The following is a 27295-nucleotide window of genomic DNA, read 5'->3' on the forward strand; positions in this document are numbered from 1 at the left end:
TTGCAATATTGTGGGGGACGGGGGCACAATTTAAAATCTTTCAACCCTAATGGCAATTTTCTGAACTCCCACTGTAATACCCGTGTTGTACTCTTACGAATAATATGTAGAAGGGTTGTGCTGTAATGATAGTGTGCATGGAGCTGACAGTTTTTTCTTTCAGCTGCAAAGTAATTGAGACTACATCAACAGACAGTACTTTTCTCTATTTTGCGTTTTTGTTTTTCCCCCGCAAGACACGATTAACATTAACGATCAACAATGACAATCGACTCAGTTCTTGAGCATCAATTAAATCATTATGCCCACCCAAGTACTTAAAGCATGCTTTAGCCAGCCCTTTGACTTTATTTCGATTTGTAATGTTTACAAGCCAAATTGCAAAGCACTCATTTGAAGTCCAAAGCTCCTGCCGTTTCTGGCAGTCTACCTCACATGCTGCAAAGGAAATAGTTCCACAGTTGTGAAATACAATATGCAAAACCTCTCATTTTAGCTGTAGGCATATCCGGTAATTAAAGGATTAACTTGATAACATAATAGTTTCTTGGCTTTGCCTTCCTTTTTCCTCCCATTATTTTTTACAATGTCAACGATTTAAGAATGCCTCATTCCCCCGCCTGTCTGTTTCTTCTGTAATCAACTTGCTTCGAGTTTAACCTCATTTCCGACTGAGCGCAAGGAGTCTTCAAATCCAAAGGCTGGTGCGTGCCTGGGATGGCAAAGACTACGACTCTGTCTGTCCCTCCTAACAGCCTTACTTCTTCTAAGGATTGTATCCGCTTATGTCAGGAAATGTTAAAATCTCTGTGGCTGAAATGCATCAAGCTCAAGCAGGTGACTCCTTTAAGCTTTGCATTTATATTTGGAGTCAAGCCATGAGGAATCCTCCTCCTAAAAATGTGTCTTGCAGAATGGGCTTCGTTGGACTACATGTAGAAATGCCATCCTTACATTTTATTTTATCAAAGACAAAGAACATTTTAAGCCTGGAACTCTGGGCATTTCTGTCACAATAGCGATTATGTATTGCTGAACATAGTCAACAGACTTGACTTATAGGCTCCCCTGTGCTCTTGTCACTTTTATAGGTATCCTTTTCCGCCATTGTGCATGTTCAGCTAGGTCAGGGGTGGGCAAACTTTTTGACTTGCGGGCCGAATTGGGTTTTAAATTTTGACCGGGGGGCCGAACCAGGAGCAGATGGATGTAGTGTTTGTGTGAAGTAATATAAATCGCATAGAAGGTTTTTACTTTTAGTAGATACTAAAGCATGGATATTAAAAAAAAGCTTTTTGAAAACAAATGCATTTATTAACAGCATTAAAAAAATATTTCACCAAAAAACTACTATCAGTGATTCTTATTAAATACGACACTGTTATGATGAATAACATTTTCCATCACTTCAGCGCCTGCAGGTCAGATTTATGAAATATGTTTATCTAATGAGGCGAAATCACATCCAACGGCAAACATTCTGACCAAATACATCATCTTGAAGAATCAGTGAAAGAATACATCTAAATAAAGTAATAAAGAAATCAATAGTATTGTTGGTTTCCCTTTTTGGCTAGTGCATCATAGTCTGGAGTAAAATTTGTTGTGGTAATTTTTAGGATAGAGCCGAAGTGTCGGTCCGTTAACCTAGATCTGTGACGGGCTTTGTTGACGTTCATGTGGCTGAACGTCTTCTCACACACGTAGGTCGAGCCAAATTGTCCACTCTTTTTTAACATTCGGCACTCACTGTCCACCTTTCTTTTCTTCGGGCCACTCATTTTAATGGAAGGATTCCAGGGGAAGGTTTGTGGGTGGCATTAGCGTAAAACTGTATCTGAAAACTCAGCGCGCGAATTACGAGAATATTGACGTCACAGCCTACACTCGAAATTCGGCACTGATAGATGAAATTACTACGTACTACTGAGTACGCACGCACACGCACTTGTGAGTGTGCACCGAGCTTTCTGACACGGCTCCCGGGAGTAAATGCGCGGGCGGGCGCTTCCCCATCTACTGGGGAAACATAGTAATTGCAGGGAAAATGACCCCCAAAAAAATTAATACAATTTATTCAAGTTTGGATTAAACGGCCCCATGGGCCGGATGTGGCCTGCGGGCCGTAGTTTGCACACCCCTGAGCTAGGTTCTGGCATGTAGTGCTTCCTTTTGAGATGGTCGAGATGGATTATGTGGCCATGTTGAAATTTCACCCTGTATGGGAAAAACTGTAGTGTGTGTTGAAGTCGCACTATATGAACCACTTGTCGTGCTTGTGACTAAATTGTTTTACAAGATCAAAGCTCCTGTTACATTTTCACAGCTGATCAAGTGAAATAGTACTTGTGAGAAGGACCCAGATGTTATTATAATAACTCACAAACCCATTAGTGAAATTGGCATTTTTTTCTCAGAATGACGAGAAAAGTCTTACGTGAGCACGAGAAAAACATTCTCATCTAAACATTTGGTTTGTTCCAGAGAACCTAATGGACTTCATTAAGCTTTTGAAGCATGTTGTTTATTTCATTTAAATTTGCATTACACAAGTAAATCACCAATGTCATAAAGTCAAAGCTAACGAGCGACGTGCTCTCAGCGTATGAAGTTGTTGGCTCATTTTCCGCTCGTCGTTATTCCACTGAAGTCCTCTAACTGTCCTCGCGTCAAAAGAACACCAAAATTACGAGAAGGCGTTTCCGCCGCCGGTGGACTTGGAAGGGTAATGCTATAAAGACACCACTAAGACCAAAGCAGCATGCGTCCCAAATGTGGTGCCTTGATCTGTGCGGAAAACGGGCCCAGACACACTATAGCGACCCTTCCTAATATGATTTGGACAGTCCACACTGTTCAGAGGGAGGGAAAAGAAGGGATTGAATTTCCGAATGACTGAATTTCCACACGGAACATCTCGCGTTAACATGTTCTTTCATTTTGCTCAGGCACAGTGAGAAGAAAAGGTACAAGTTTTACTGATCTAATCGTAACTCTATTTCAACAGTGAGGTAATCCTCACTGCTGACCAAATTCATCCAATGGAATCCAAGCTGGCAAATATTGAATTTGTCCTTTGCTCTGCATGACGAGTTGGAGTAGACCAACTCTGAGTCCATCTTGGAAAGGCATCATTTCCACCCCCCACACACCCACACACCCAGCCACACTCACACTAATTGAACTCACTGCACTTTAATAAGGACCAAGGAATGAGAATGCAAGCGAATGCATTGTAATTGGAATATTTATAGCAGGGTTTATTCTGAGCCACAGCCTGTGAATAAACCTTGGTTTAAGTACACTGATGGCAATAGGACTGCGGAAACATGTTTAACTGTGCTCGGCCAAATGTCTTCTCTTCTATTATATGCCACTTTGAACTGTGCTTCTAGATTACATTCCATTTGCAGTATGCTTGCTTTTTTTTCCATACAAATCTGTGTTTTAGTATTTCAATAGAAACAATATAGATACTGGAACGGAGCTAGGGGACTTTTGGCCTGACTTCTGAAACAGTACCCGGTAGCTTTTGCACAATTTGGACGGACAAACAAACAACACGTTGAGAAAAAATACGCCGCCAAGAGGATGCAACGACCGGGGATAGTCTCATCTTTGGCACCGCATGGATGTCACTCATATCAGTGGAAATTTCATTCAGTCAAAGGACTCGCAAAAGTAATGACGCTTCTTAGAGGAGTAAGACAGTTGTCGCATCGGAAAGAATCAATCCCTCTCGTGTTAGTGTGCTTGCTGTTATGTACTGTACACAAATATAGACTCCCAGCTGTTCTCTCTCTTTCTCTCTCCCACACATGCACGCACACGCATTTAAACAATCAAATGCAAAAGCTGCCTTCTAAACAGGCGCCTCAAAATGCCATCTCTTGTACATCAGCACAAACCTGAAAGGGTCTTGCAGGTTTCAAGAAAAATGAGTATTTTAAGACGACGTCAAGTGGGGCAGTCGGGGGCCTGCGACACCACGCTGAGATGTTCCTTCACATCGATGACAGCATGTATTAAATAAACATCAACGAGCTCCAATAAGCAGCAGTGAGTGCTCCTGTTCAAAAGCTACGACGCTTATTAATCGTGTCGCTATTGTGCACTTTATTTACAAAACTAACAGCTCAGTTCTTTTCCGTTGGACACACTATTTGACACGGCCCGAAACGCTATTTAATCACCGAAAACGCCGCCCCGCAAGGTGATTTATGCGAGAAGCTTTTGAAGGCAATTCTCAAAGTTGATGATGTGACCCAGGCCTCTGGAGCACATCTGTCATGGAAATACTGTCATCGTGCTTCGGCGTCTGCAGCGCATCATTAGTATCCGGAATTAATGTATGCGCACAGATGTACAGGCCCGCATCAATGTAAATGCTTAGCAGCCAATTTTCTCTTCATTTGAATGGAGGGAAATTGCAATAATGAGTTCCAATCATTTATATTCTGCTCCCCCGCCCAGTCCCGTTCTTCTGTCCTTCCAGTTGCCACCTTTATATCACGTCTGAGGTCTCCATCTCCTTCCACTGGTCACACCAACGTGATGTGATTTGGTTGCTGTGCTACATGTTTATTTAATGTTTTGCAAAGGCGCGTTATCTCACTGTGTGCCTGCCGGTGATTGATTATTTCCACGCTGAGCATAACGGCACAAACGTGTACATCTTTTAGCTTTTCTGTTCAAGCCTATGTCCTTATGTACATACATAATTCTTCATCTCCCACTGTCTGATAGGAGAGCAGTTTGGTTCAGTCATCTGAATCTATGTTTCCTCATTCCAAGTTGTTTGCACAAAATCGTTTTTTCCCCTCAGCTCTCGTGATGCATGTTTCCTATCGCGGAATGTTTATTTGGATTTGTGACATGTGAAGGTAAATATTTGTCATCCGTCAACTGTGAACTCTATTATATCTGGCTTTTTTTTTAACATCCCATTTTTGTTTCTCTTCCTGCGTTTGATCACTTGCATTGTTTACTCTGTCAACTGCTTATTTATACTATTTTTAACTTAACATAAGCAACATTCTTGTTCCCCTCATTCTCAATATTCAGGGCGATTGCTCAGTAAATATATGAAGCCATTGCAGAGCCAATTCATCTAACCACGAACGGTTACAGAAGCTTTGTATTTCATGACAGCCTAACATGAAATGGTTGATTATTCTGGATAGTAACTGGAATTGCATTATTTCCAGATGAGATTATAAGGTTGTCATAAAACATGTTATGGCTGCCGGTCATCACATGATCACGCTCTCCTTGCTCAGTGATGCCTTCCTTTAGGCACATGACACCATATTAATATATGTAAATAAAAATCCATAAACCCTGCTGCAATGACTCTAACGTGCTCGAGTAGAGGTTGCACAATTGTTTATTAGTTAAGAAATCTATGCCGTAAATATATTTCCATATTTCACAAGGTGTGACTATGCATTAACAATTAAATTATTTATAGTTGCCAGCAGAATGAGAATGGCAGGTTATTAAAAACACAAGCAGCACACCCACGACTCTGCATGTCTTACTTGATTTATTTGTGTTTGTTTGTAAAATGTTTCAGAATAATCACGGACAATTGGCTGGGTAAAGAGTCAAAATAGACTATGTTTTTTTAAGGCTGCTACAAATACAGATTATTGGCATTCAAGGAAGCCGATAACCGATATCTGAGGCCAAAATTATAATTAAATCAAATAAAAGTTCATGTTTTGTTCTAAGAATATTGATCAAATGGTGGATTTTGGTATATATACTTAAAAAATAGAAGGGTGCTTTTTTCTGTCATTTTTTTTCATGCTGCTTTACATTAAGAAATTTTGTGCTCCAGTTCGAGAGTAAAAGTAGTGATAAAACATGATGATTTGTGGATCTGTGTTGGCAAATAATTGAGAATATAACAAACCCAGTTCAACATGACTTTGGATTTTTTTTTAGATTTTTCCTTTAGAGTGCAACGTCCTTGAGGATTTTTTTTTCATCATCTCTTGTGCATGTCGTCAGTGCCTCACTGGGGAGTTGACATGGTCAGCTGGACCGAGGAGATGTTGTGGCCCATGTGCAGAGGGAAAATCTGCCACGGACAGGATGGCTCGGAACATTGGCAGCTGGTGCACCCTTGTTGGGATTGTGTGTGGGCTGTTTTGTGTATTTTAGGTCAGTCAAATTGTCTCTTGAGGGAAGAGCAGCTGCAGACAAATATCAAATCTGTATGTTGCATTTGTTTTTTATTGGTTAGCATTCAATGTTTCTATTAAAAAATGGGTAATGTAAAGGTGTACAAAATTGGATGGTGTCATTTAGCACCCTTTGCTATGCTTGGCTAATATAATATTGATTTAAATTGTGGTTTCAGCCAATCACACTCAGCGGAAACTGATGCAGTGCTGCTGGATGTCTATTTGATTTCTGCATTGACCTGCAAGGACTCTGTTAAGTGGCTGATACTCCCTCTGTGTTGAGTGTGTGTGTATGTGTGTGTGTGTGCGTGTGCGTGTGCGCGTGCGCGCGTGCACCTGTTTGTGTGTGCACATTGACTTTGAAGTACACTGTGTCATGACAATAATCTAAGCCAATTTACTACACATCAGCCCTTCATTATGGGTTTGATATAAAACAGCGCGTGACCAGAATGTCCTCCCATAAAATGACAATTTCCTTTTCAAAAGATATTACGTGTTTGACCTCATTAACCCAAAGTGTGGGTAGTTAAATGCAAGACTAACCCCCAACACACGAGTGGGCTCACACGAAAACACCAAGTGGGGGAGCATCCAAGTGCAGTTAAGTGCTCAATGTGACCCTCGAATGAAAAGCCGGCGATGAGTTCACGCTGTCACATGTTCATCAGCCCTTCATCATGTCAGTGTGTCAGAGTTTAGAGCTTACTGAGAAGCAGAGATGCTGTTGATTGAGAATAATGAGCTGCATCCTTGAAAACTTTTGCTATGGCAACTCTGAGTGGCATAATTCATCTTGACAGACATCACTAGGACTGCAAAGGGAATTCATAGCAGTCTTAATACTTATAGAACAGTTCAATTCAGAAAAAAAGACATGTACCACTCAAAATTAAGTCCAAAATGGAACAAGTCAGATAATGGTCATACGTCATCTGAGTAGTGTCTTCATCGGCAGTTTGGTAAGACATGATGGCTGCAGACTTTACGACATCTGTTGGTACTGTGACTTTCAGAAGTGCACCCCTGATCAGCGTCTCCCAAGCTATACTGTCGAACGGAACAGTACTGGTGGCTTATGAGCATTTTCATTTAAATGATGGCTTTTCTTTAAAGTAATTGTCTCACCAAAACATCCCTCACCACTTTGACACATCCAGTTGATGCAAATACTGTACTTCATACTGAGCTGTCATGTTAATTTTCCTCCCCCAATCCTAAAATGGGCTCAGAAAATAGGAAAAAGGCAATGTGTCAGCAAGTGATGCATGTCCTTCATCGGACACAGCACATTTAGTTTTCATTAAGAGTTAAACGTGTACACGCAACATTAATGGAGTTCAGCGGCAATGGTGTGCGTCACTGTATCTCAGCCTGATAGATTAGCGAGTCAGCACATGAGGGTGCTTCCGAAAGGAGAGGTATTAATGTGTTGTGGGGGAGGAACTGATGGAAAATGTCTTCATCCAAGGATTGGTGTTTACGATACTATCTAATATCTGTGACATGAACATCAGTGGGCCGCACGTAGGAGGCCGGGAGGGGAGGAAGAATTGAGCGAAAGGTCATCACAAGCGCTGCCGTTTCATTAGGAGAGATGAGGCTTTCTCCTGCTGCATGGGGAGTGATGGAGAAGGTTGTTAATGCCTCCTCTGTCAGCCATATTGGATTCAAGGCAGTAAATTAATATCTATTCTTAAAAGGGTTTTATTTGGCGATTTACTGGCCTCCCTTGAGTGTCTGTGGCATAAAGTGGTTATTTCCTTCTTTTCACGCCTGTGTCCTGTCCCTCCCGCTTCAACTTCAAAATCTCGGGAGGGAGTCGGCGTTTGTGCTGTGCCGCAGGCTTCCGACTTGCATTCAGCGTTTCTCTTCAGCGTTTGTCGGCAAGTACAGAACTCAGCTGTCAATTGTACTGTCGTGCTCCTAAAGGACAGCTTCTGCATGTATGGACACTGCCGATGTCGTTCTCCTCCTTCACAGCAGGCCTCAAGGTGCCATATAGTGTATCAGGGAAAAAAAATGTATCGTGTGTTTCCCATGAGGTTCTATGTACCCTGGCTGAGCTTGCTTGCTTATTTATTTATTTATTAAATTTTATTTTAATAGGTTCATGGGAAGAGTTAGGGTCCTCGTTGAAGTCTGTGAAGTGGCCTAGTCGCTGACAGGATTTATGGCCAACAGTCCATCAACAGTGATTTTTAATGTCTCACGATTAAGAGCTGAGGTGAAAACATGGACTGATCCCACCAAGAGCACACAAGGCTAAGCTCTGTCATTGCCAACTGTGCTCCACGTCACACACTCTCTCACCATCACTGTCCATCTGTCATTAGCCTTTTAAATTGGACAGGGTGTGACAAGATATATACGTAATTCTCATATCATATCTATTGCAATGCATTGTCAGATATCAATTTTATGGCAGCTCAACGTTTAAGTAATTTATCTTTACTATTAATACGATGCGGATGTCGGTCGTCTCCTTTGAAACCTGACTGTGTTGGACCCCTGCTCAGCTCTATTTTTGAGTTCCGGCGATATTCAATACCGTATCCGCTGCCACAACACACACATTTGACCCATTAGTAGCACAACCTGACCACACTCGCTCAAAGATCCGCAGTGCCACCAAAATAAAAATAAAAAAAGACCACTTGCACCTAATATAATGATATGAAGCTGTTGAAATTTTTGGGGGGAAATTTTGCTAATTTGGTTTTATTGTGTGTGAAAGAAAGTTTTCCCATCTTTAGTCAAAAATGAAGTAACCGCAAACATGACAAAAAATAGAAGCGCTAGCCATTCTAGAATTTGATGGTCAGGCCCCCTTACTCATGGAGGTTTTCCAGAGCCCTGTAGCAAATCTTCCCAGTAGAATGGAAGCAGTTACATCTGCGAAGTGGGTAATCAATTCCATATTTTGTGGGGCCAATATTTTGTCTGCTTTTTTTGTTTCCTTCTCGAATGAAGTGATCACAATTGGTGGCTCTCTCTCGAGTTCAGGGATAAAGAATATTATAGTTGGCATTCTTTTAAAACCTTCTTGTTTTTCCTCTAAGGTTCTGAGCATGCTGCCACAGCAACACAACCTGCATCTGACCTGTTACCTCACTTCTTGGTGGAACCAGAGGACGAGTTCATCGTGAAGAACAAACCAGTGATGCTCACCTGCCGCTCCACGCCGGCGACGCAGATCTACTTCAAGTGCAACGGCGAGTGGGTTCACCAAGATGACCACTTGATTGTGCGGACGGTGGATCCAGCTACAGGTACATGCACGACATTTTATAGTCATTCTAAAAGTAACTCCCATCTGAAACAAATCAACGTATTTTTTGTTACATTTTTATGGATGTGGTACCTTGTACAGCTCTTTTGATTAGAATACAAGGCGAGGGAGGGAGGTGAAGGAAAGTTTGCAATTTGCTCTTGATTAATGCGTTCCATCAGTCCCTCAGCTTGTCCACTGGCCTATTCAGCTTGTCGGGATCGTAATAAGCACATTGGTCTCGGACTCAGAAATTGCCATGATCACCTTGGAGACCTGTTTGTTTTTTTATCCGTTATGCTGCAGTCCCCCGCCTCTGCCATCAGTGCCGTAAACATGCACGACGCTGATGTGTGATTATGCGGGGATCTGCCAATGCAAGCCACCCATTCGCAGCCTGACATGTGACAGGAACATGATAATGACAGGTTTTCAAATGTGAGCACATGCAAATGTCCACAATAACTAAGCAAATGATTCACATAAATCTGTGCACAGATACGTACGTGTACATCTAGGAACCTTTATTGGTCTTGTATTACAGTTCAAACATTTAGCTGGTATTTAGGACTACATAGGTTTCATCTTACAATATGAGACAAAATGTTAGGGCATAACAGAATTAATTCTGCCTTACTTCAGCAGTCTGACTCAAATGAGTAAAACTGTTTTACCGCACTGAGCCTTTGATTTGTTTGTGCTGACTTCTCCCCTCCTGTGCCAGAATATTTTCATGCTCCCCAATGAAATCAAATTCAGGATTTCTTTTTTTTAAATTCTCTGCCGTGTGAATGACTTTGAGTTATGATTTCAGCTTTAGTTCTCTGCAGTATTGGAGCTTATTTGTCTTGTCGCCAAACTGCACAGCAGAAATTGCGTCAGAAAAATAAGACATTTCCATCTACTAGTACAGGCCACTGCTGTATCACGACACTGTTTAAAAGAAAGGAAGAGGAATAGAATAACATATTCAGTGGTCACCACCCCTTCAGATGTTATAAAATTATAATTTTCCTTTTTCATTCATACTGTACCAAAATATTCTTTTGTGAATTTATTTATTTGGTCACTGAGCACAAAAATTTTGTTTTCCAACAAATTAATGTTGCTAAAATGAAAATGCATTAGGCAAATGTCAAGCTAATTTTAGATCCGATTCAATATGCATCTCAATATGATGTGATAGAATTTTACATGATGCGATATGGTACAGTAAAATAGAGTATGGCTTTACTGGTCTTTAGTTTATTTTGAACACATCCATATACTCAACAAAGTCGAAATGTGCACGTATCAAGTTATTTAAAAAAGAATCCCTAACTTTCTTCATTCGCCGGCACCGCTATGCTCCCTAGCGTCTGGGAGGAGTATCAATACTCAGAACTAGAATATCGATACAGTATTGTTTGTTTTTTTTCATTGTTTTTTTAATATTGGTACATATATAGTGGTCTGGTGTGTATAATAACTAAACTGCAGAGTTTGAGTGAGGTGGGTTTTTGGTGCCTGGAGCAACCATATTTGTACAAGTGCTTTTGTATCGATAGATCTTCCTGAACAACATTTCTCAAGAATCCAAGCACCCACAAAAACAATCCAATGGTTTTTTTTTCCCCACAATTGGTTGTCATTTCAGAGTAAGTCATGTGTGGAGTTTTCAGACGGATGACATTGAATTACTGAGCCGACTGATTAATTATTAATTGATCGTCTTACGATATGAGAGAATGGAATGATTAAGTAATTGCTAAATTAAATCAGGTTTGATTGATTATGAGCACAAATAACTTGGTTTTGGGATGAAGGGAGTTGATAATTTGTTTGATATGAAGCAGTTACATGAGCGCGACTCATTTGGCTTCATTTCATCAGGACGCCGTTTCAGTTGCCAAGCCTCGCTGTCGTCACAATGTGCATATACGACAGCTACATCGTTTGCATCTCTTGCAAAGTCGTGTCATAAACCACATTGTTTCTGTAAAAAAAGTGGTACGTATATGAAACCATTAACTCTCCTTTTTTGTGTTTTCAACCTTTATAAATGAGGCCCTTAGCAGCACCCAATTCTTCTTTGGGGCATGTGAATGATTTGGTAGAGTTGATTGCATTCAAACATCACAGCAACAACTAATTGATGCACATCTATTAGAATGCTCTGCACTATTTAAGGACTTGGTATGTAAAAAGTGACAAGCCATGAATAAGGAGCCTCTGTGGCCTGGGTAAACAGTAATCTTGACCAAATATGTGCTCTTCCTTTGTCTCTTGTATATGCACAAGAATTACACTGAAGGCCTTTAATTGGTCTGGACCCTGTAATGAATGGCTCACTGAATATGGCTGCTTTTCTTCTCAATGGACCAATGGCTTGAGTACCATAGTGTCACTCGGTCAACAGGTTCAAATATTCAACGCCAGTGTTTGAATCCAAGTATAGACGCTACTGCCCTAATTCTCCCTTTGTCGATATTCAATACCTGGGAGGGAGGCTCTTAAGTGAATATTAAGTACTCTATTGGCTTTTCCCCTGTTGTGACCTTGCAGAGTTAGCTGCTCAACTTTGATAAGAAGATCATGAATCGTATTGTCGCGGTGTTGCCATAAACTACACTTTGAAGGGAACATCATATTACCAAAGCAGCGTTACTCTGCCAGCCATTAATGACAACGGACCAATTCATCATAAAGTTATGAGCCCTTATAGTCAGCATTTATTTTTCTTTGAAATAAATCTGTCTTGCCTGGTCTTCACACTCTGTGAAGTTCCATCTCGCAGCAGCGGCCGTCACTCTGTGCTCCCACGATCTTTGATGTATGTATGTCTCATGTGGGGTTGTGTAGATGTGAAGGACACGTGACTGTCTAAAGGTATGACTGCTCCAAAGCACCCACATCGATCTAGCAAACACCTAGGATGTTTAATGTCAGTGCCGCCCCGAGGAGTTTACGGATGGGTCTCTCTAGTTCCCCTTCAAGCCAGAAGATGAGACGAGCTCACATCAGTATGTGTGTGTTGTGTGTTCGTGTGTGTGTGTGTGTGTGTTATTTACCGATCCACCCTAAAGGGGATATTGAAAGGTTACGATTGGGGAGCATAGTTATATAGATATGGAAAAATCCCCGCGCCCATGTTCAGTACAGACTTGCCAGGCTGTCCTCACACCCCGGTCATCACGCTAAACTCCAAACTTAGATTTGTTGCTAGGCAACAAGACTTCTGTCACAGCGGAAGCTGGCCGATATCACGTCGGGCCATGATGAGGGAGACTTGATGAGTTGGATGTAGACCCGAGTTTATTGACAATTTACACGGTAGAAAAGAGTGCACCATCACCTTCTGAAAATAGCCCGAGAGGAACTTTGTGATTAGTTCCACCTGAATTAATTGTGTTCCCTGCCCACACTCTGCACAGAACTGGAGAACGAAATAGGAACAAAGAAAAACATGTTCAGTAAATTCCTTAGCTTTTGCAGCTTGGTGTATCAGCCTTTGTTTCATTGGTTGGTTGCCGTGTGGTCACATGGGAGTCAAAACAATGCTAGAGGTGGTAGCCTATGTTCGATATGAAAATCTTTCTTTTCACTATTTGATGGATGAGTGGCCCAGCAATGATCAATCATAGAGTTTGGTTTTGCAATAGAGCTAGAAGTATAATACCCAAAACTATTAATATTATATTTTGATGTATGGTAAGCTGCCCCACAGTCACAGTGGACCGAGGTTTGCCACGGTAAATTCTCATGCTGAACCAACAAATAGTGAAGAAATATTACTGCTGCTAGCCCAAGTGAGTCTGATTGGGTGGCGAAGAATTTGCAAGCCCTGGGGCATTACTTTAATACAGGTGCATGTTAAACATAAATTAGAACATGTTCCAGTGAATTGAAATTGACATTTTGAATGTCACAGCTATAAACTGGCTGTAATAACGCAGCATGCTGTGACAATAACATGTGCTACATATTAGAAAATAACGTTGACACACAATGTTGTGAATGGTTGCCAGATGCCTAGCATAACATTGTGGGCGGTTTTCTTGGTAAGATTTTTTTAGGTGTGTACGATAATATCTTTATGGTTTGAAACCAGATTTAGCAGTTAACTCAATATGAATATAGTGAAAGCTGACTACAAAGATCAAGCTTTTGCATCACATCTAAAACAAGGACTCACCGTTTTAAATTCAGAGACTTGCCATTGATCTGGGTGCAGAAGATACCGAAGACAGTGAGTGCAGTAAAATGGCTACGGTGTCTGAGATGAAGATAAATCGCAGCCCCAGATAGGAGCAGAATAGGGTTTCATTTGAAAGGTACTTGTGGTAGTCTTTAATAGGGTTACATTTGTCATTGATTCAAATAGGGTAATGTAGGATACAATGAGATATTCCAGGCAAGGTTAATGCAGAGTGATTCCTCTCTTTCTTATAATCTTCTCAATTAAGTGAATTAAATCATTCAGTCTAATAACGCATACTCAATTAAATGTATTGTGTTAGATTTATTCATGTACAGTATGTTAGACTTGTTGACGTCAGTGCTCAACATTTGATGACGTTTCCTCAACCGAGTGTAGGGAGGATGAAAGGAATGATGGAAAGGTTGAGAGGGTACATGCCATGGCGGAGTTCTGTGTGGATACTTTCTCATATATAACTTCTTGATGCCTTTAAGACTGCGATCTTCAGGCTGAATACTTAATCCCTATTCTGGTCGCCGGCATGCGGTGCAGCCCATCTTGCCACAATTCCCGCAGGACGCGATTAATCAACAACCAATTCAACTCAAATGACATTCCCTATTCTGTATATCAATCCATCAATATTCCTGTGAAGAAAACTGACAAATAGATTGATATGTTTGTTGAATGAATAATGGAATCCACAAATTGTAATTCTTTCGGTTTTGTTTTTGTGTAAATCTAACCCGACGTGTCAGTGAGACTGATGATTCCGTCATCCTCACACAGCAGAGCGGCGAGATGATGATGATGATACCCAAAAGGCAGGTGTTTCAGCGATGTAACAGTGTGGCCCAACACTGCGGAGGCAATATTCAACTAACCCCCATCTCCGTTGGCTCCCCGCGGAATCAAATGTCAGTGTATCTGCCGGTTTAAATTAATACCTGAATCACCTGTGACGTGGAGATGGGTTTGTTTCAAACACAGGCTCAGGTGGTAGCCAATGTGACATGTGGATAACTATCTGTGGCAGACATAACCTCTGCCCTCATCAGGTGACTTTGTTTACTGAAACGGATCCAATCCCGCAACCAGAGACGGAGCGCACCAGCTGTGGAATGTCCATTTCCAGTAATACCTTTCAAACTTTGACTCAACCAGTCTGTATTGCACGAATTCTGTATGATAGGGTCAACCCCTCGCAGGTAAGGGATGACTTGAGTTTGACATTGCATCCATGTTGCTAATGTGAACAAAGGTCAGGACAGTCATTCTCAGTGGTTACAAGCGCCTTGCAAATGCTTCCAAATGCATAGGTACAGTATTTTACAGTGACTATATTTTGTGGTCGTACTTGTGAATACACAACGTTCTCTCCCAAATGTTGTCCTGACTTCTAAGTTGTGATCGCCCGTATCAGGAGCAACTGGGGGTTCTGTAACAATGTGTTTGAGACAGACACCGCCACATTTCTTCACATGCAGAGGGACGGTTGACTTAAGGAGCTCCTTCGAACATGAAAGAGATGTCACAATTTGTCCTTCCTCTCCTGGTATCAATGTCTGTTATTGATCCATCCTCGAGTCTATCAGTTCCTATTACCTGCCCTCAGTAACTTATCTCAATTGTTGTGGCTGTGACGGTTTCCAAAGCCTCGGCTGGCTCTGTGCCTTTCTCAGGTTGTCCTTTATGGAAGAGGAGGACCGGGGGATGTCTGGTGAGTCCTAATAAAGATATATCTCATCTGAACAAATCAATAGTGACAGTGTGTTTGCCGAGATTAGGGAATTCTCCCACTCTATGATTTCTCATCAGACACATGATGAGGAGAAGGGAGATAGGCATTTGAGCAGGGGATGTGTCTATGGGCCAGACTGATTTGATTGTGTTTGCATTTCATCTGCCAGCATTGATGGAAATGATTTTGATCCTTGTGCAGTATTGTCAACCCTGCAGAAAAGCCTCTCAGGTGGAAAATTCATGCATTTCATATTCCTATTTCAATAAACCTCCGCCACTGCTTTATAAAGGCCCAGGCCGTTGAGGTGTTCTTTGTTGATTGAACTGGTTGTCAACAAGCCATAGCAGATGCAGAAAATCATAAAGTGGCACGGGTTAGCTGTGTGCCTTATGAAAGAAGAATTTTGGGGACCAAAATGTTCATAACATGCTGTGTAACGTATTCACTTTTGAATTACTTTGCACCTCTGTAAGCATGCCCTATAACCTTAGGGTTTATTGGAACCAGCCCTCATCAATCCTTCTTAAGCTAAATACCACCGATGACGTGGTCAGTAAATCTTTTAAAGCCATCCATCACTTTCTCATTAAAACTAATAATGTTTTCATGGCACCACAGAGGTAACCCTTACGTATACAAGAGGGCCAGGATTAATCTATATAAAAGATGTCTTTTGTGATTGACTCGATCCTGAACTGTAACGTGATGACATATTTAATTTATCATCCAAAGGGAAGATAATCTTGGCTTATCCCAAACAATCGCTGACCTTTCTTTTAATATCTGCCAGCTCCCACCCACCTTTGTTTCTCACACCCACACGGATGCTGCTATTGAATTTCCAGAAGATTCCTTTTGTAAGATCACTGTTTCTCGTTTGAAGCCTACTAGGTCGGAACCACCCTAATGGTTGTGGGGGCACACAGCAGTGATTAAACATGATCTTTAATAGCAGGTTGAGTAGAAGGCGTGCTGCAATTTAACCAAAATCTGATAATGAACTGGAGGAAATAAGGCAATCACAGTGAAGGGGGCAATATAGTCCTAAATGAACAAAATGGCCTTTTACCACCTGCTAAGCATCGATCAGTAGCAGAGAGACTAATTGATAATGCATTATTCGTCGCTGCCTCATAATGAGACTTGTATTTCATCCTGTCCTTGACTGTGGGATGGCACAGGAAGGTATTTGGCGATGAATCGCTCAAAACAGATGGTTAGGTGAATTGTTCTCATCACACATCTGCCAATGTGTTCCATTAGGCTTCTCAGACAGGTCAGCTCAGTGTGTACGTGTGTGTCCGCATGTGTGTATGTGCAAGCGAACGGAGAGTCACTTAGCGTGTGAGTGCGTTAGAACTCTTGATTTTGATTGATAGATTCGCATAACAAACTGGTCCCTTGGAAATTTAGCAGGAAAAAATCCAAACACCTCAGTGCCATGTGTGCTTTTCATTTGGGAATATTTTCCTTGACAACATGGCAAAACATCATAAGACCACTCATCCAAAAAATGCTGGACATGCTCTGCTAAAATTGTTTTTCCACTTAGACAGTTTGCAAACTTTGAAGAAATATATGGTCCCAAAATCAAAGGAGAATTCAGAAATGCGGAAATGGAGTAAGACAAATGGGGTTAACAATTAAAGAAATGTTCTCCATGAAAACGTAGCCAGTGAAGTGTGATGCACAAAATCTACATTACATTTAGATCTAACTCCAAGCAGGCCCTCTTCAAAGTTTGTACAGCGCAACAGCCAAAGTAGTCAACAATTTGCCCGGGTCGGCGCACAATATTGTAAAGATTCCAAATATATATATTTTTTGTATTTTATCCTGAGGCGTATTTTTCCAAGTAATGTAGAACCTGTACAACAATTCCACTTGATATCTATTTTTGTTGTGATTTCATTGTGTCTGGGTCATCTCTTTTTGAAGTTATTCTCTGGATGCAGGCATAATGAACTGAACATTAGCTGCGATTAGTGGAACAAAGTGAAAGAGTGATAATTCCACTTTGCCAAATAACAACAAAGGCATTCCATTCTTCCACGCGTGGAGTCTTTGTCCTCCCACCAAAAGTAAGCTAGTGTCAGTCCCTCGCTTCTATTTCTCTCGAGCAATTTCACATTTTTTAGCTGGTATTACCTGTAATTTTATGTACTCTTCAGCAGACATGCATTCATAGTTTCTGTGAAAAACATCAGTGTGCAATAAATGAATTGCAGCTCCTGTTCACGTACTTACAATTTTAAAAGTTACCAGCCTCAAACAGAGTAAAAGTCATGTCGATATTTGAACTTTTCTTTCTCGAAGCCTCTGAAGCTTTAATGCAAAGGAGCTTCAGCAACCTTAAAAGAAATGCTCCATGACCTACCCCAATTGTCTGGAAGAAGTAGTGGTTTGTGTGCAGAACATGTACTGTATTATCCAGTCCAACTGCACTACACTGTACTTGTGCTGAGAAAATAGGGGCCAAAGTTGACGATGTGCTCTGAATTGACAACACTATCGCTGCGTCAAGAGGATGGACAAAGCTAAAAAAAAAAGATGATAAACTTCCTGCCCGTCTTGCTATGATTATTTTGTGCAATTAAGCTACATTTTCTCCTTTTTATATTCTAACCTTATTGCAACTTCGTCTTTCAAGCTCCATCCACATGGCAACGAAATGAAAGCTGTGACTGTTAGGCTGACAGGCGCGCACCGCGTGGGGCTTTGTGATGTCAATCAGCACCTGTTCTGTTCAAATTGGTTTAGTAATAGTGGAGCTGGGGCGGGGGGATCGGAAGGAGGGGTGCGCCAGCTGACAGCTAAATAGTCCGTGGAGATTTTTGATAGGCAGAGGAACTGAGTTGGCTGACACTTAATGCTTTGTGTGTTTGGCCCCAAGGAGACTTTTAAAGCATTTGTATTTTACACACTCCTGGAACAAACATCAACTTGCCGGTCGCCTCCTTTTAAACTAGAAGCTGCAGGGTGTCCTGGGTATGGGACATGGTGCAGAAGGGAAAAGTCTATTTGATGCAGCAAGCGGAAGAAAAAAAGCTTCAGTGTCCTTGTGGAGTGCTCTATGAAACACAAAAAGGAGCTCAGACATTTTACTCCAGAAGTGTGCGTGAAACAATGCTTTCATCATGGTAAAAATTGAGAAGATCCACTGTCGAGTTGCTGCTATAAATACACAATTCAGATGCACTGTATTTGTATCTCATGTCGTATATAAAATCCAAGTGTTGCTATGTTACAGGTCAAATCGAAATACAATCTAGCTACTGCTAGTATGTGTAGCTACCTACTGCCTCAGTCTTCTGTAAAGGAAGTCAAAGCAAAATACTAGGCAACATAGGCACGTGTTTCGGGGACTCTCTCCATCAGAGCGCATGTTCAATGAGGCATGCTGACAGCAAAACGAACAGCAGCGTACTGGTCTGGGACCCATCAGGAAGCATTACCGAGGTTTTTATGCAATCTGCTTCAATAATTAACCACTTCACATCATCTCAGACCATGGATTTGTTTCTGTAAATTATTTTGCCTTCTGTACCTTTGGTAAAACCTCAATAAGCTGTCTTGGGAGATGTGACTATACAAACAGTTTTTATATTTTGGAACTTATGCAGCACATGATCCTCTTTCACTCCTTGTGTCTCTCATGAGAATGTGTCATGTGTAATGTCAAAAGTGGTACAATCATCTCTGTTCTGACTGCCTTGCACAATATGGTGACAGTATAAGTAGTAAATAACAGAAAATGAGCCCCAGTAACTTGGATTTTAGGGCAGCAATTAATCGTTTTATCCATCCATTCATCCATTTTCAATACTGCTTAGTAATGGTGCAAAACAGACAAAATGATTATGGTTCAGTTCCTGGTTTGGTCTGTAACATGTCAGAAAAGAGCTACAAATGTTGAGCATTGTTTTCCAAAGTAAAAGCAAATGATTACCAATGTCTTTTTTTTTTTAAACACAAAGGTAACACTGGTCAACAGATTCTTAAAAACCTTTTTAATCATGGATGCTAGTCAACTTTTCTAAGTTTATTCTTCACTGATTACACATTGTTTTTCTCTAGCACGTCAGGTTTTTATTAAAAAAAAAAATAATAATAGCATGCTGTTGACCAGTGTAATCACTTTGCTTTTATGTAAGGACCACAGCAATTGGTTATTTATTCTTGAAAGGCTCAAGTTACTCAAACAAATCGTGAGTCTAAATGATTTATCGATTCTCAAAATAGTCGATTAGGGGTAGATTCATCTCTCAATCATTGCACTTCTACTTGCTTCCATGGTAAATTGTCATCTTCCTCTGCTCTGATAATTGTGACAGTTCGACTTGTTTAAAAGGATTGTTTCAATATTATTCATAACAAATATATATTTATAACAAATCAAAGTTCGACAAATGCCCTGGAACGGATTGTACATTGAATAGCGTCAAATGCGCCATTTTAGGTTGTGCCATATTGGTTCCAAGGTCACCTCAAGTTCAAGCAGACTCCTGACCAATTTCAAAGGTCCACTCTCCTCTTTCACTGCCTCACCTCAAGTTTCTGCGTCAGCTTATTTATAAAACACACATCCCCTCCGTCTTGCATCTACTTGATAAATAATTTACACAGTTGCATTTGAACAAAGAAATTAATAATTAAAGGGCCCAATGTGTGTTCGGTCTACAGCACTTCATCCCCTTATGTCATTATGGTAGATTCAGGCGCAAAGCATGTTGACTCGGGCATATGAACACTGGGGCATTAGGTGCTATAAATGGACCATGCGTTGTTGTTTTTTTCCTCAAGTATCTTCTTTGTACCCAGTTCTGCTGCAGAGAATCTTTCTCAGTTGGTAAAATGCTTACTTTCGTTTTGCGAGGCAAATAACGTGTCACAAGCTAACGAGCTATTGTCATATCCATCCGTCCGTCCGTCCATCCATCCATCCATCCATCCATCCATCCATCCATCCATCCATCCATCCATCCATCCATCCATCCATCTGAACTGCTTAGCCTCATCTTTAACACGAAAAAGATGGGGCGTAGAGAGACTATATGAAAATATCAAGTGTGCTTTTCAACTCGGTCATAGCCTCTTGGCTAAAATTTTAAACGGAATACACGAATCAAATAATGTTGTTGATACTTGTTGTCACTTCAAAGGTGACGGCTGCTGAGTAGTTGACTGTGCAACCCTTCAATAATTGCCTTTTTTAATGTTTGCAAAGTCAGAAGGACGGGAGCAATTGGCACCTGGTCTATTCAGTGTTTTTGTTTTTAATTTTGAATGAAAATAGTGTTAATGACACTTTGGATTTTCGCCCGAGTATTTTGTTTCCCCAAATGATGCCAGGTGTTTGAAAGGACGTGAATTTGACAGTGTCACTAGCTTCTGCTTAATTACAATGCACAGTATAAGGAGATTTCCAGGCGTCTTTTAGACATTGACTGGGCGATGAAAAAAAGTATTGTCTATTTGCATCATACACAAAGCATGTATATTAGACATCACCGTTGCTTTTAGCATTAGCGTTTGTAATCTATAGACTGCTTGAACATTTTCATTGTCTGTATATTTCTTCTATTCACCAACCTGCAATACCGACTTCTAGAACAGCAATGGTCTAAGTGTTCAGTGTATGCAGTCAAGTCGTGGCATAGTCGTGTGGTGAGCAAAGCTTTCACATCCGCTTACAGTGTGTTAGAACATTTTCTAATGACTGTGCGACACTCAGATACTATGTTGTCCTGTGTCAGAATCACTTAATTTTGAGTATCTGCCTATAAATAAGTAATGCATTAAGAATGCCTCAAAATTGTCTCTTTTTTACTTTTTTACTGTGCAACACTCAGATACTATGTTGTCCTGGGTCAGACTCACTTAATTTTGAGTATCTGCCTATAAATAATGCATTCAGAATTAAAGAGTGCCTCAAAATTGTCGTTTGTTTGTTTGTTTGTTTGTTTGTTTGTTTGTTTGTTTGTTTGTTTGTTTGTGTTAAATAATAGTCTCCTAATATGATGTCTCTTTACAATGCACACAAATTAAGTTTAAATATTCTTTGTTGAAAGAACTACAATCCATGAAAAACATTGCAAATGCCACTTTGTGCTGTAGTTAAAAAAGATGGTCAATAAATCAATTTCACATATGTAGCCCATGTTCAAGTAAAACTAAGGTAAAACAAAATCCCATTTGCGAAGTATTGCAGAAGCTAATCTGGCATTGAAGTAAACAACAGAAATTCAAAAGAAAGTTATTGAAAACCCTCTGTACCTTATCAAATACAAACTGTATTGAGGTGTAACGTGGACAGTGAAATTGCGAGAGCAAATATTTTTGTGTGGAAGGAAGCATCTCTCTCCTTTTTATTGAGTCATGGTTTATATTGTTCCTCACCTTATTTAGCGTGTTCCTGAAAAAGCCTCCACCTTTGCGCACCGCCAATCCAAAGGCCCAAGAGAATCCAACCAACAGTGAGTAGGAAGGGGAAAAAAACTAATGCAATTTGTATGGCGCAGAGCACTCTGCTGCCAGATGGGAGCCTGCTTGACTTACCTCAAGCCTTCCTTATTTACTTCAGAGCCCGGTGCCATGTCAGACAAGGGGGAGAAAAACATGTTGGACAGAGCAAATTATCACAGCTTTCATGTGGCCAACATTCTTTCAGATATCCTACTCAGCCAAATGAAATAGAAGCGGAGGCAAAGTGCTCAGGGCCCTCACCTCGAACGTGTTTTCATTTGAGGTAGGACAAGGTGTGTTTAGGAGATAAAGGAGCGAGTCCCAGTCACTGGCAACGTGAAGACTGTTGCCGGGCTTTCTGGTGTTGCCAGTCATCAGTCGGTTATTGGATGAGAGTAATGACAATGAAGACTTGCAGCACTCATGGTATGGGTGTGTTATTCCGAAAATGTCAGATGAACTTATTAGGGAAGGACAGTAATAATTGAAAAATCAATTTGCATTTAACAAGCAAGGCAAGCCTTTTGAGTTGTCACAGTAACTTGAAGTCTCATACACATTTTTTTATTCTAACTTGAGCTGACATGTCTTTAGGTGACTGGCTAAGAAATTTGGTGGTGATTCTGGACTGCTTAATCATTCATATACAACTTGGAGCTTATGCGCTCCCACATCAAATCATTCCAACAGGCAATCATACTTTGTAGACTGATCTACCTTTTCCATTGGACATCGCAATTTGCCTGGACAGCAGCTGTAATGTAAACAGTAAGGAGCCTCTCCATCTACCATGTGGTTCTTAACACTTACAAAGACAGCAATGTACAATGTTGCATTTTTCATCCAGGCGTTGATGTTGCTTGGCCCCTAAATATAGTAACTTAGATGTGAGCATTCTGTGACAAAAAAAAAAAGCTGCTCTTGAGGTTTAAGCAGCAATTCATTAGCACTTATTCATTAGCAAACCTGAGAACACTTGTACTATTCCACTAGTTTTTCAGTCATTGTATTCTGCATTGTTGTTAAATCCTGTGTTAAATGCAGTTGAACAAATACTGTATGGAAGCGGAAGTTGAGCTTAACTGCTTGCAATGGTGTTCATTCAGACTCGCCTATTTTCAGCTTCCGGGACTTTGACAATAGGGTTTTAACTGCATGATCCACTCTCATCAAGCTGAATCTCCTTGGAGTGGCATTGGACTGAACTCAAAAAGACTGATTGGACCACTACCTGCTCTCCTGTTTGTCAGCTATGAATAATCTGTAATGACATCGGCAGGAGCCTCGCAACATGCATTCATTGTGGGAAACGGACAGCTCAATCAAAAGACGCTCTTGAAAAGCTGGTTGTAACCGGAGGCACTGCCTTGACCCAGAATACTGTCCCACTGACTTGAGTCACAACCTCACCAACACCCCTGAATGGGCGTGCCTTTTCGGCTCGCGACCTTGCTGCCTCTGCTCAGCTCCTCTTGCAGTTTAATCAAAGCAATGCGTCACTCAGAAGGCCACATCATACTGTACTTTTTAAAGAGCAGACACTTGTGTATGGCACTACCTGCCAACTCATCATCATGCCGCTTTAGGAAGTAACTCAACTTTTCAGACCTAATAAGATTGCAGTAATAGCCTTGGCTGTGTGAAGTGGCATGGACTTTAATCATGAAGAGGTTTTGGAGTGTTGTATACTATTGTGTACATTGGGTCCCTGGGTTTACAATCATCTGGACATACATTTGACATTTGTAGCATAAGAATGATTGTTGCAGTTGCACTTGATGTTTTTCATGTCATCACCAGACGTATTTTTCATCCAAGTATTTACTGGATTTTTTTTATTTAACTTCTGTTAGTGATGAACGTTGCAGTTTCTGACTAACGAACAAATCTATGTATGTTGCAGCTGTAGGAACAGAACACTATCATACACCAAGAACTCTTTGTGATTACATATCATGGTTATTGAAAACTAACAAGATCTGAACTAAAATTGAAAAAATTATAATTTTCATCAACAAAATTGAATAAGAACCAAATTACTTTTAAAAAACAAAAACTTACTGATCTGTATATTATGTTTATAAAAGTAACTAAAACTAACTCTGATTTGACATATGTGTCGAAATGTGTTTTGTTTTCATCTTTGTCAATTAATATCTAACATGAGTTTAAATATATTTATTTTGGTATTGCTCTGTCTGTACAGAAGAAGCAACAGTCATTTGAGAATTTTGCTTATTACACTACTTTTTTCTAATCTTGCACTCAACAAATACCCCATATTGAAAAACTAAAAGTCATGTTAAAACGAATAAAAACTGAAACACCATCCCCAATAAAACAACTAGCAAACCTTGCAACAAACTAAACTTGCTGGAAAAGAAAAGAAAACTGAATTTAAAGTGCAAACGAAATGAAAACTATAATGAAAAATCCGAAACTACTTTAACCCTTGGCCAAACTGAAAATAGATTTCACTTTTCAAAAAAAGCCCAAGATTGCTAAAATTTTGTTGAAATTCCAAACTAAATCGTTCTCAGAATAGTGAACTGTAATGTATTTTTGTCCAATACAAGTACATCTTTGTTACAAACACTTTCTCATACATGACAGCGCAAACGAGGCGATTTCAGTCCATATTTCTCGGGAACAAACAAATGTTTTTATTAGCACATAAAATTTATAAAGATGGTGATCCGCAAAAACGTTTTCTCAAGGACTTTTAGCATTTATTTTTCTTTTCCGTTGTTCTTTTATTGTATACCCTGAGGTTCAAGACAAAGTACCTCCATTTTTTTTTTTTGGGAATCTCCTAACTGGTTCTATCTGGCTTTTGGTCTGGGTTTATTTCATGTTAGACAGGTCGTAATTAGTCTGAAGAGGGCTTTTTTTGTTGCGCTCTTGAAAAGAAGCGGCGAGCGCCCAGTGCTTGGGTTGATATTGATGCCACCCTATACAAAGAGGAAGCACAGTAGGAAATGAAACACTTGGAAACATGCTTTTCATTGGTGGCTAGGATCCCTTAAAAGCTTCATCTGTCATGTCCCCTCTCAGCCATTGTGTACGCTTTCTCTTGAAATGGTGCATTGGCCTGATGTAAAGTCACCCAACCCTAATCCCCTTATATCTTCTGATGAATCCCAGGCAGCCACACACAGCAGGCATGGCACCTAATTGAATTTCCTTGTGTTCACGATGAACACACACCCAGGACCTGTAAGTTCCAGTCCGTGCCTTTGATAAGCAAATGACCCCTATGGAATTGAGGTCAGCGCCTGCGAAAACAAGAGTGTGGGAAGGAAAGCTAAAATTCTGCACTCGGCCACGCTCACAATCGACTCGCCGAAGATTGAGTCCGGTGAGGCTTTGTTGAGCCCTTCTTGACTTAAGGTGAGATTACCTGCAGACAAATATTTCTCGTGTGGTGTTTCCATGTGCACGTTTTCCGTTGATGCGTGAGCTGCCAAATATGCCAGTGGCTCAAAAGCAAAGTTGGATTGTACTCTTTTGGCTGAAGACAGTGCAACATGTAAGGTCAGTGAATTGGAAAACCTCCTTCACTTCCTTTTTATTCCTCCTTCTTAATTTGCTGAAACTCTGCTGACTCTTGAGCCTTCAAGTCTGCCGCCAGGATGGAGGTTTTTGATAGCTTCTTTTAGGTTATTGATTACAAGACATTTTTTTCTATCTCAAAGTGCCCACAGCCTCATTCTCTGAGTGCCTCTCCTGAGTATTCATTGTTGCCTGGTTACGAAATCTATTTTCTTGCTCTTCCATATTTCCTCCTTGCAAACTTACAAATCAAGGAAGGCCGGAAAACTGACCGTGACAACACACTCAACGGACAGAAATGGCAACATCCCCGCTTCGCGTACGCCTCCAGTCGCAGCGGGCTCGCAGATGACGGGTTTCTCCTCCAGCGCTGACAGCGCTGATATCCTAAGGCCCTTCCTGTTTTTGACTTTGATTGCCTGTTGAAAGAGAAGTGACATTGATGAATGTGCCGGTGTTCCCAAAGTTGAACGAGAAGTTGAACTCCCAAATGAGTGCCCTGTGAGCGGAGCAGGTGGAGGAAGCGGAAAAAAAACAGCACTGAGGAGATTTACCACTGCCAGTGCTGAATTTATGGATATGTGATGTGTTTGGATAATACATGCTGTCAAATGGATGAAAATATTCAAATCAACATTTTACTTTGGAGTTGAACTCTGAAGTGCATAACGTGACGACTTTTTGTGCTCTGATGTCCGATCCATATAATATTTGGCCTCTTTGTTGGTTATCAAATTTGGACAAAAATTTGCAGAGGGTTGTGGCCTGAGCCAGCAAAAACCCTATATAGTTTTGGTACGAAATCCCCAAAAATATTAGCTGTGTCCTAAGGCTGAGTTTGTGAAACATGATGTAACTTCAACATCACGTGTCCAAATGTTCTTCCAATCCAGCCTTCAAATCTGGCCTTGGGAGCCTTCATTGCAACGCAATAGTGCAATGTAGCATGCTAGTAATGTAACAGCCATGGCTTAGATCGGCTTGTTTCTCATTCACTTATATACAAAGCACGTCACATGCTCACTCATGTTATTGAGGGACATGGTTTTGGTCATTGGCTCGAGGGGGGGATAAGATGAGGATACATTTAAATCTTGCAAATTGCCCCTCAATAACAGATGGTGCGTTTGACTTCATTTCATTGGGAAAACTAGTACATGAAACCTATTGAGCAAATGTAGGCCAAGCTTTTTGCTATTTGTCAACATGAAAATGGTGGTGAACTCCACTTGTGAAATCTTTGATCCGTGTTTTATATTGTTGCTTTATTGGCCTATTTTCTTTTATTTTGTCAGTGGTCTATGGTATTGTGCCCATTTTAAAGTTACTTTGTGGACATTTTGCATATAAAAAGAGATATCTGGTTTTAAGAAGTTTTGGCCTGTTTTTAACTTGAGGCCTTTTTGCACCATTTTGCTCTTTCACATATGTAACGAATGGCATCAGTTTAATAAGACCAGGCCTTAATGCTCCAGATAGGACTATCAAGCACGAGGATTTTTATGCTGCAAGCAGAAAAATCAACAAGCAATGTCACCGTTAGAATCGTTTATGGTCTGAATCTGCATCAAGATAGAATCGTTCATGTCCGTTTGTCGATGCATCAATGATCTGATTCCTTTCAACGCCCTTACCTTGAAGTATCTAGACGTGTCGGGATGCCCATTCAAGGTTTCGTTTTTAGGAATCTGCTTGCTGAAATGCTGGATGGATCTAATTTTTCTTGGGAGGGGGGCATGTCTTTTTACAAAAACATGTTTGCAATGATCACTTATGCAGAGATTTGGCATCTTCTGCTAAATCACTCGGAATTTTTTTAAATAATTCTCAGCATAAGATTCTCTGAGGTTTCAATTCATAGCTAATTTATGAATTCAGCTCCGGGCAGAGAT

The 27295-nt window shown here is 40.6% G+C and overlaps 1 protein-coding gene across 4 annotated transcripts in view; it reads left to right on the top strand.

The window, feature by feature from the left end:
• The window catches only part of unc5a (unc-5 netrin receptor A), a 130320-nt gene that overhangs the window by 54372 nt on the left and 48653 nt on the right, over positions 1–27295 (top strand). For all 4 annotated transcript variants that reach the window (XM_037262044.1, XM_037262045.1, XM_037262046.1 and 1 more), the window contains exon 2: positions 9254–9463. In XM_037262044.1, coding sequence (XP_037117939.1) covers positions 9254–9463 — 210 coding nt within the window. The remainder of the gene's footprint in view (positions 1–9253; positions 9464–27295) is intronic.

The sequence above is a fragment of the Syngnathus acus genome, chromosome 10, assembly GCF_901709675.1.
Source record: "Syngnathus acus chromosome 10, fSynAcu1.2, whole genome shotgun sequence".
In the NCBI taxonomy this organism is placed as follows: domain Eukaryota; kingdom Metazoa; phylum Chordata; class Actinopteri; order Syngnathiformes; family Syngnathidae; genus Syngnathus; species Syngnathus acus.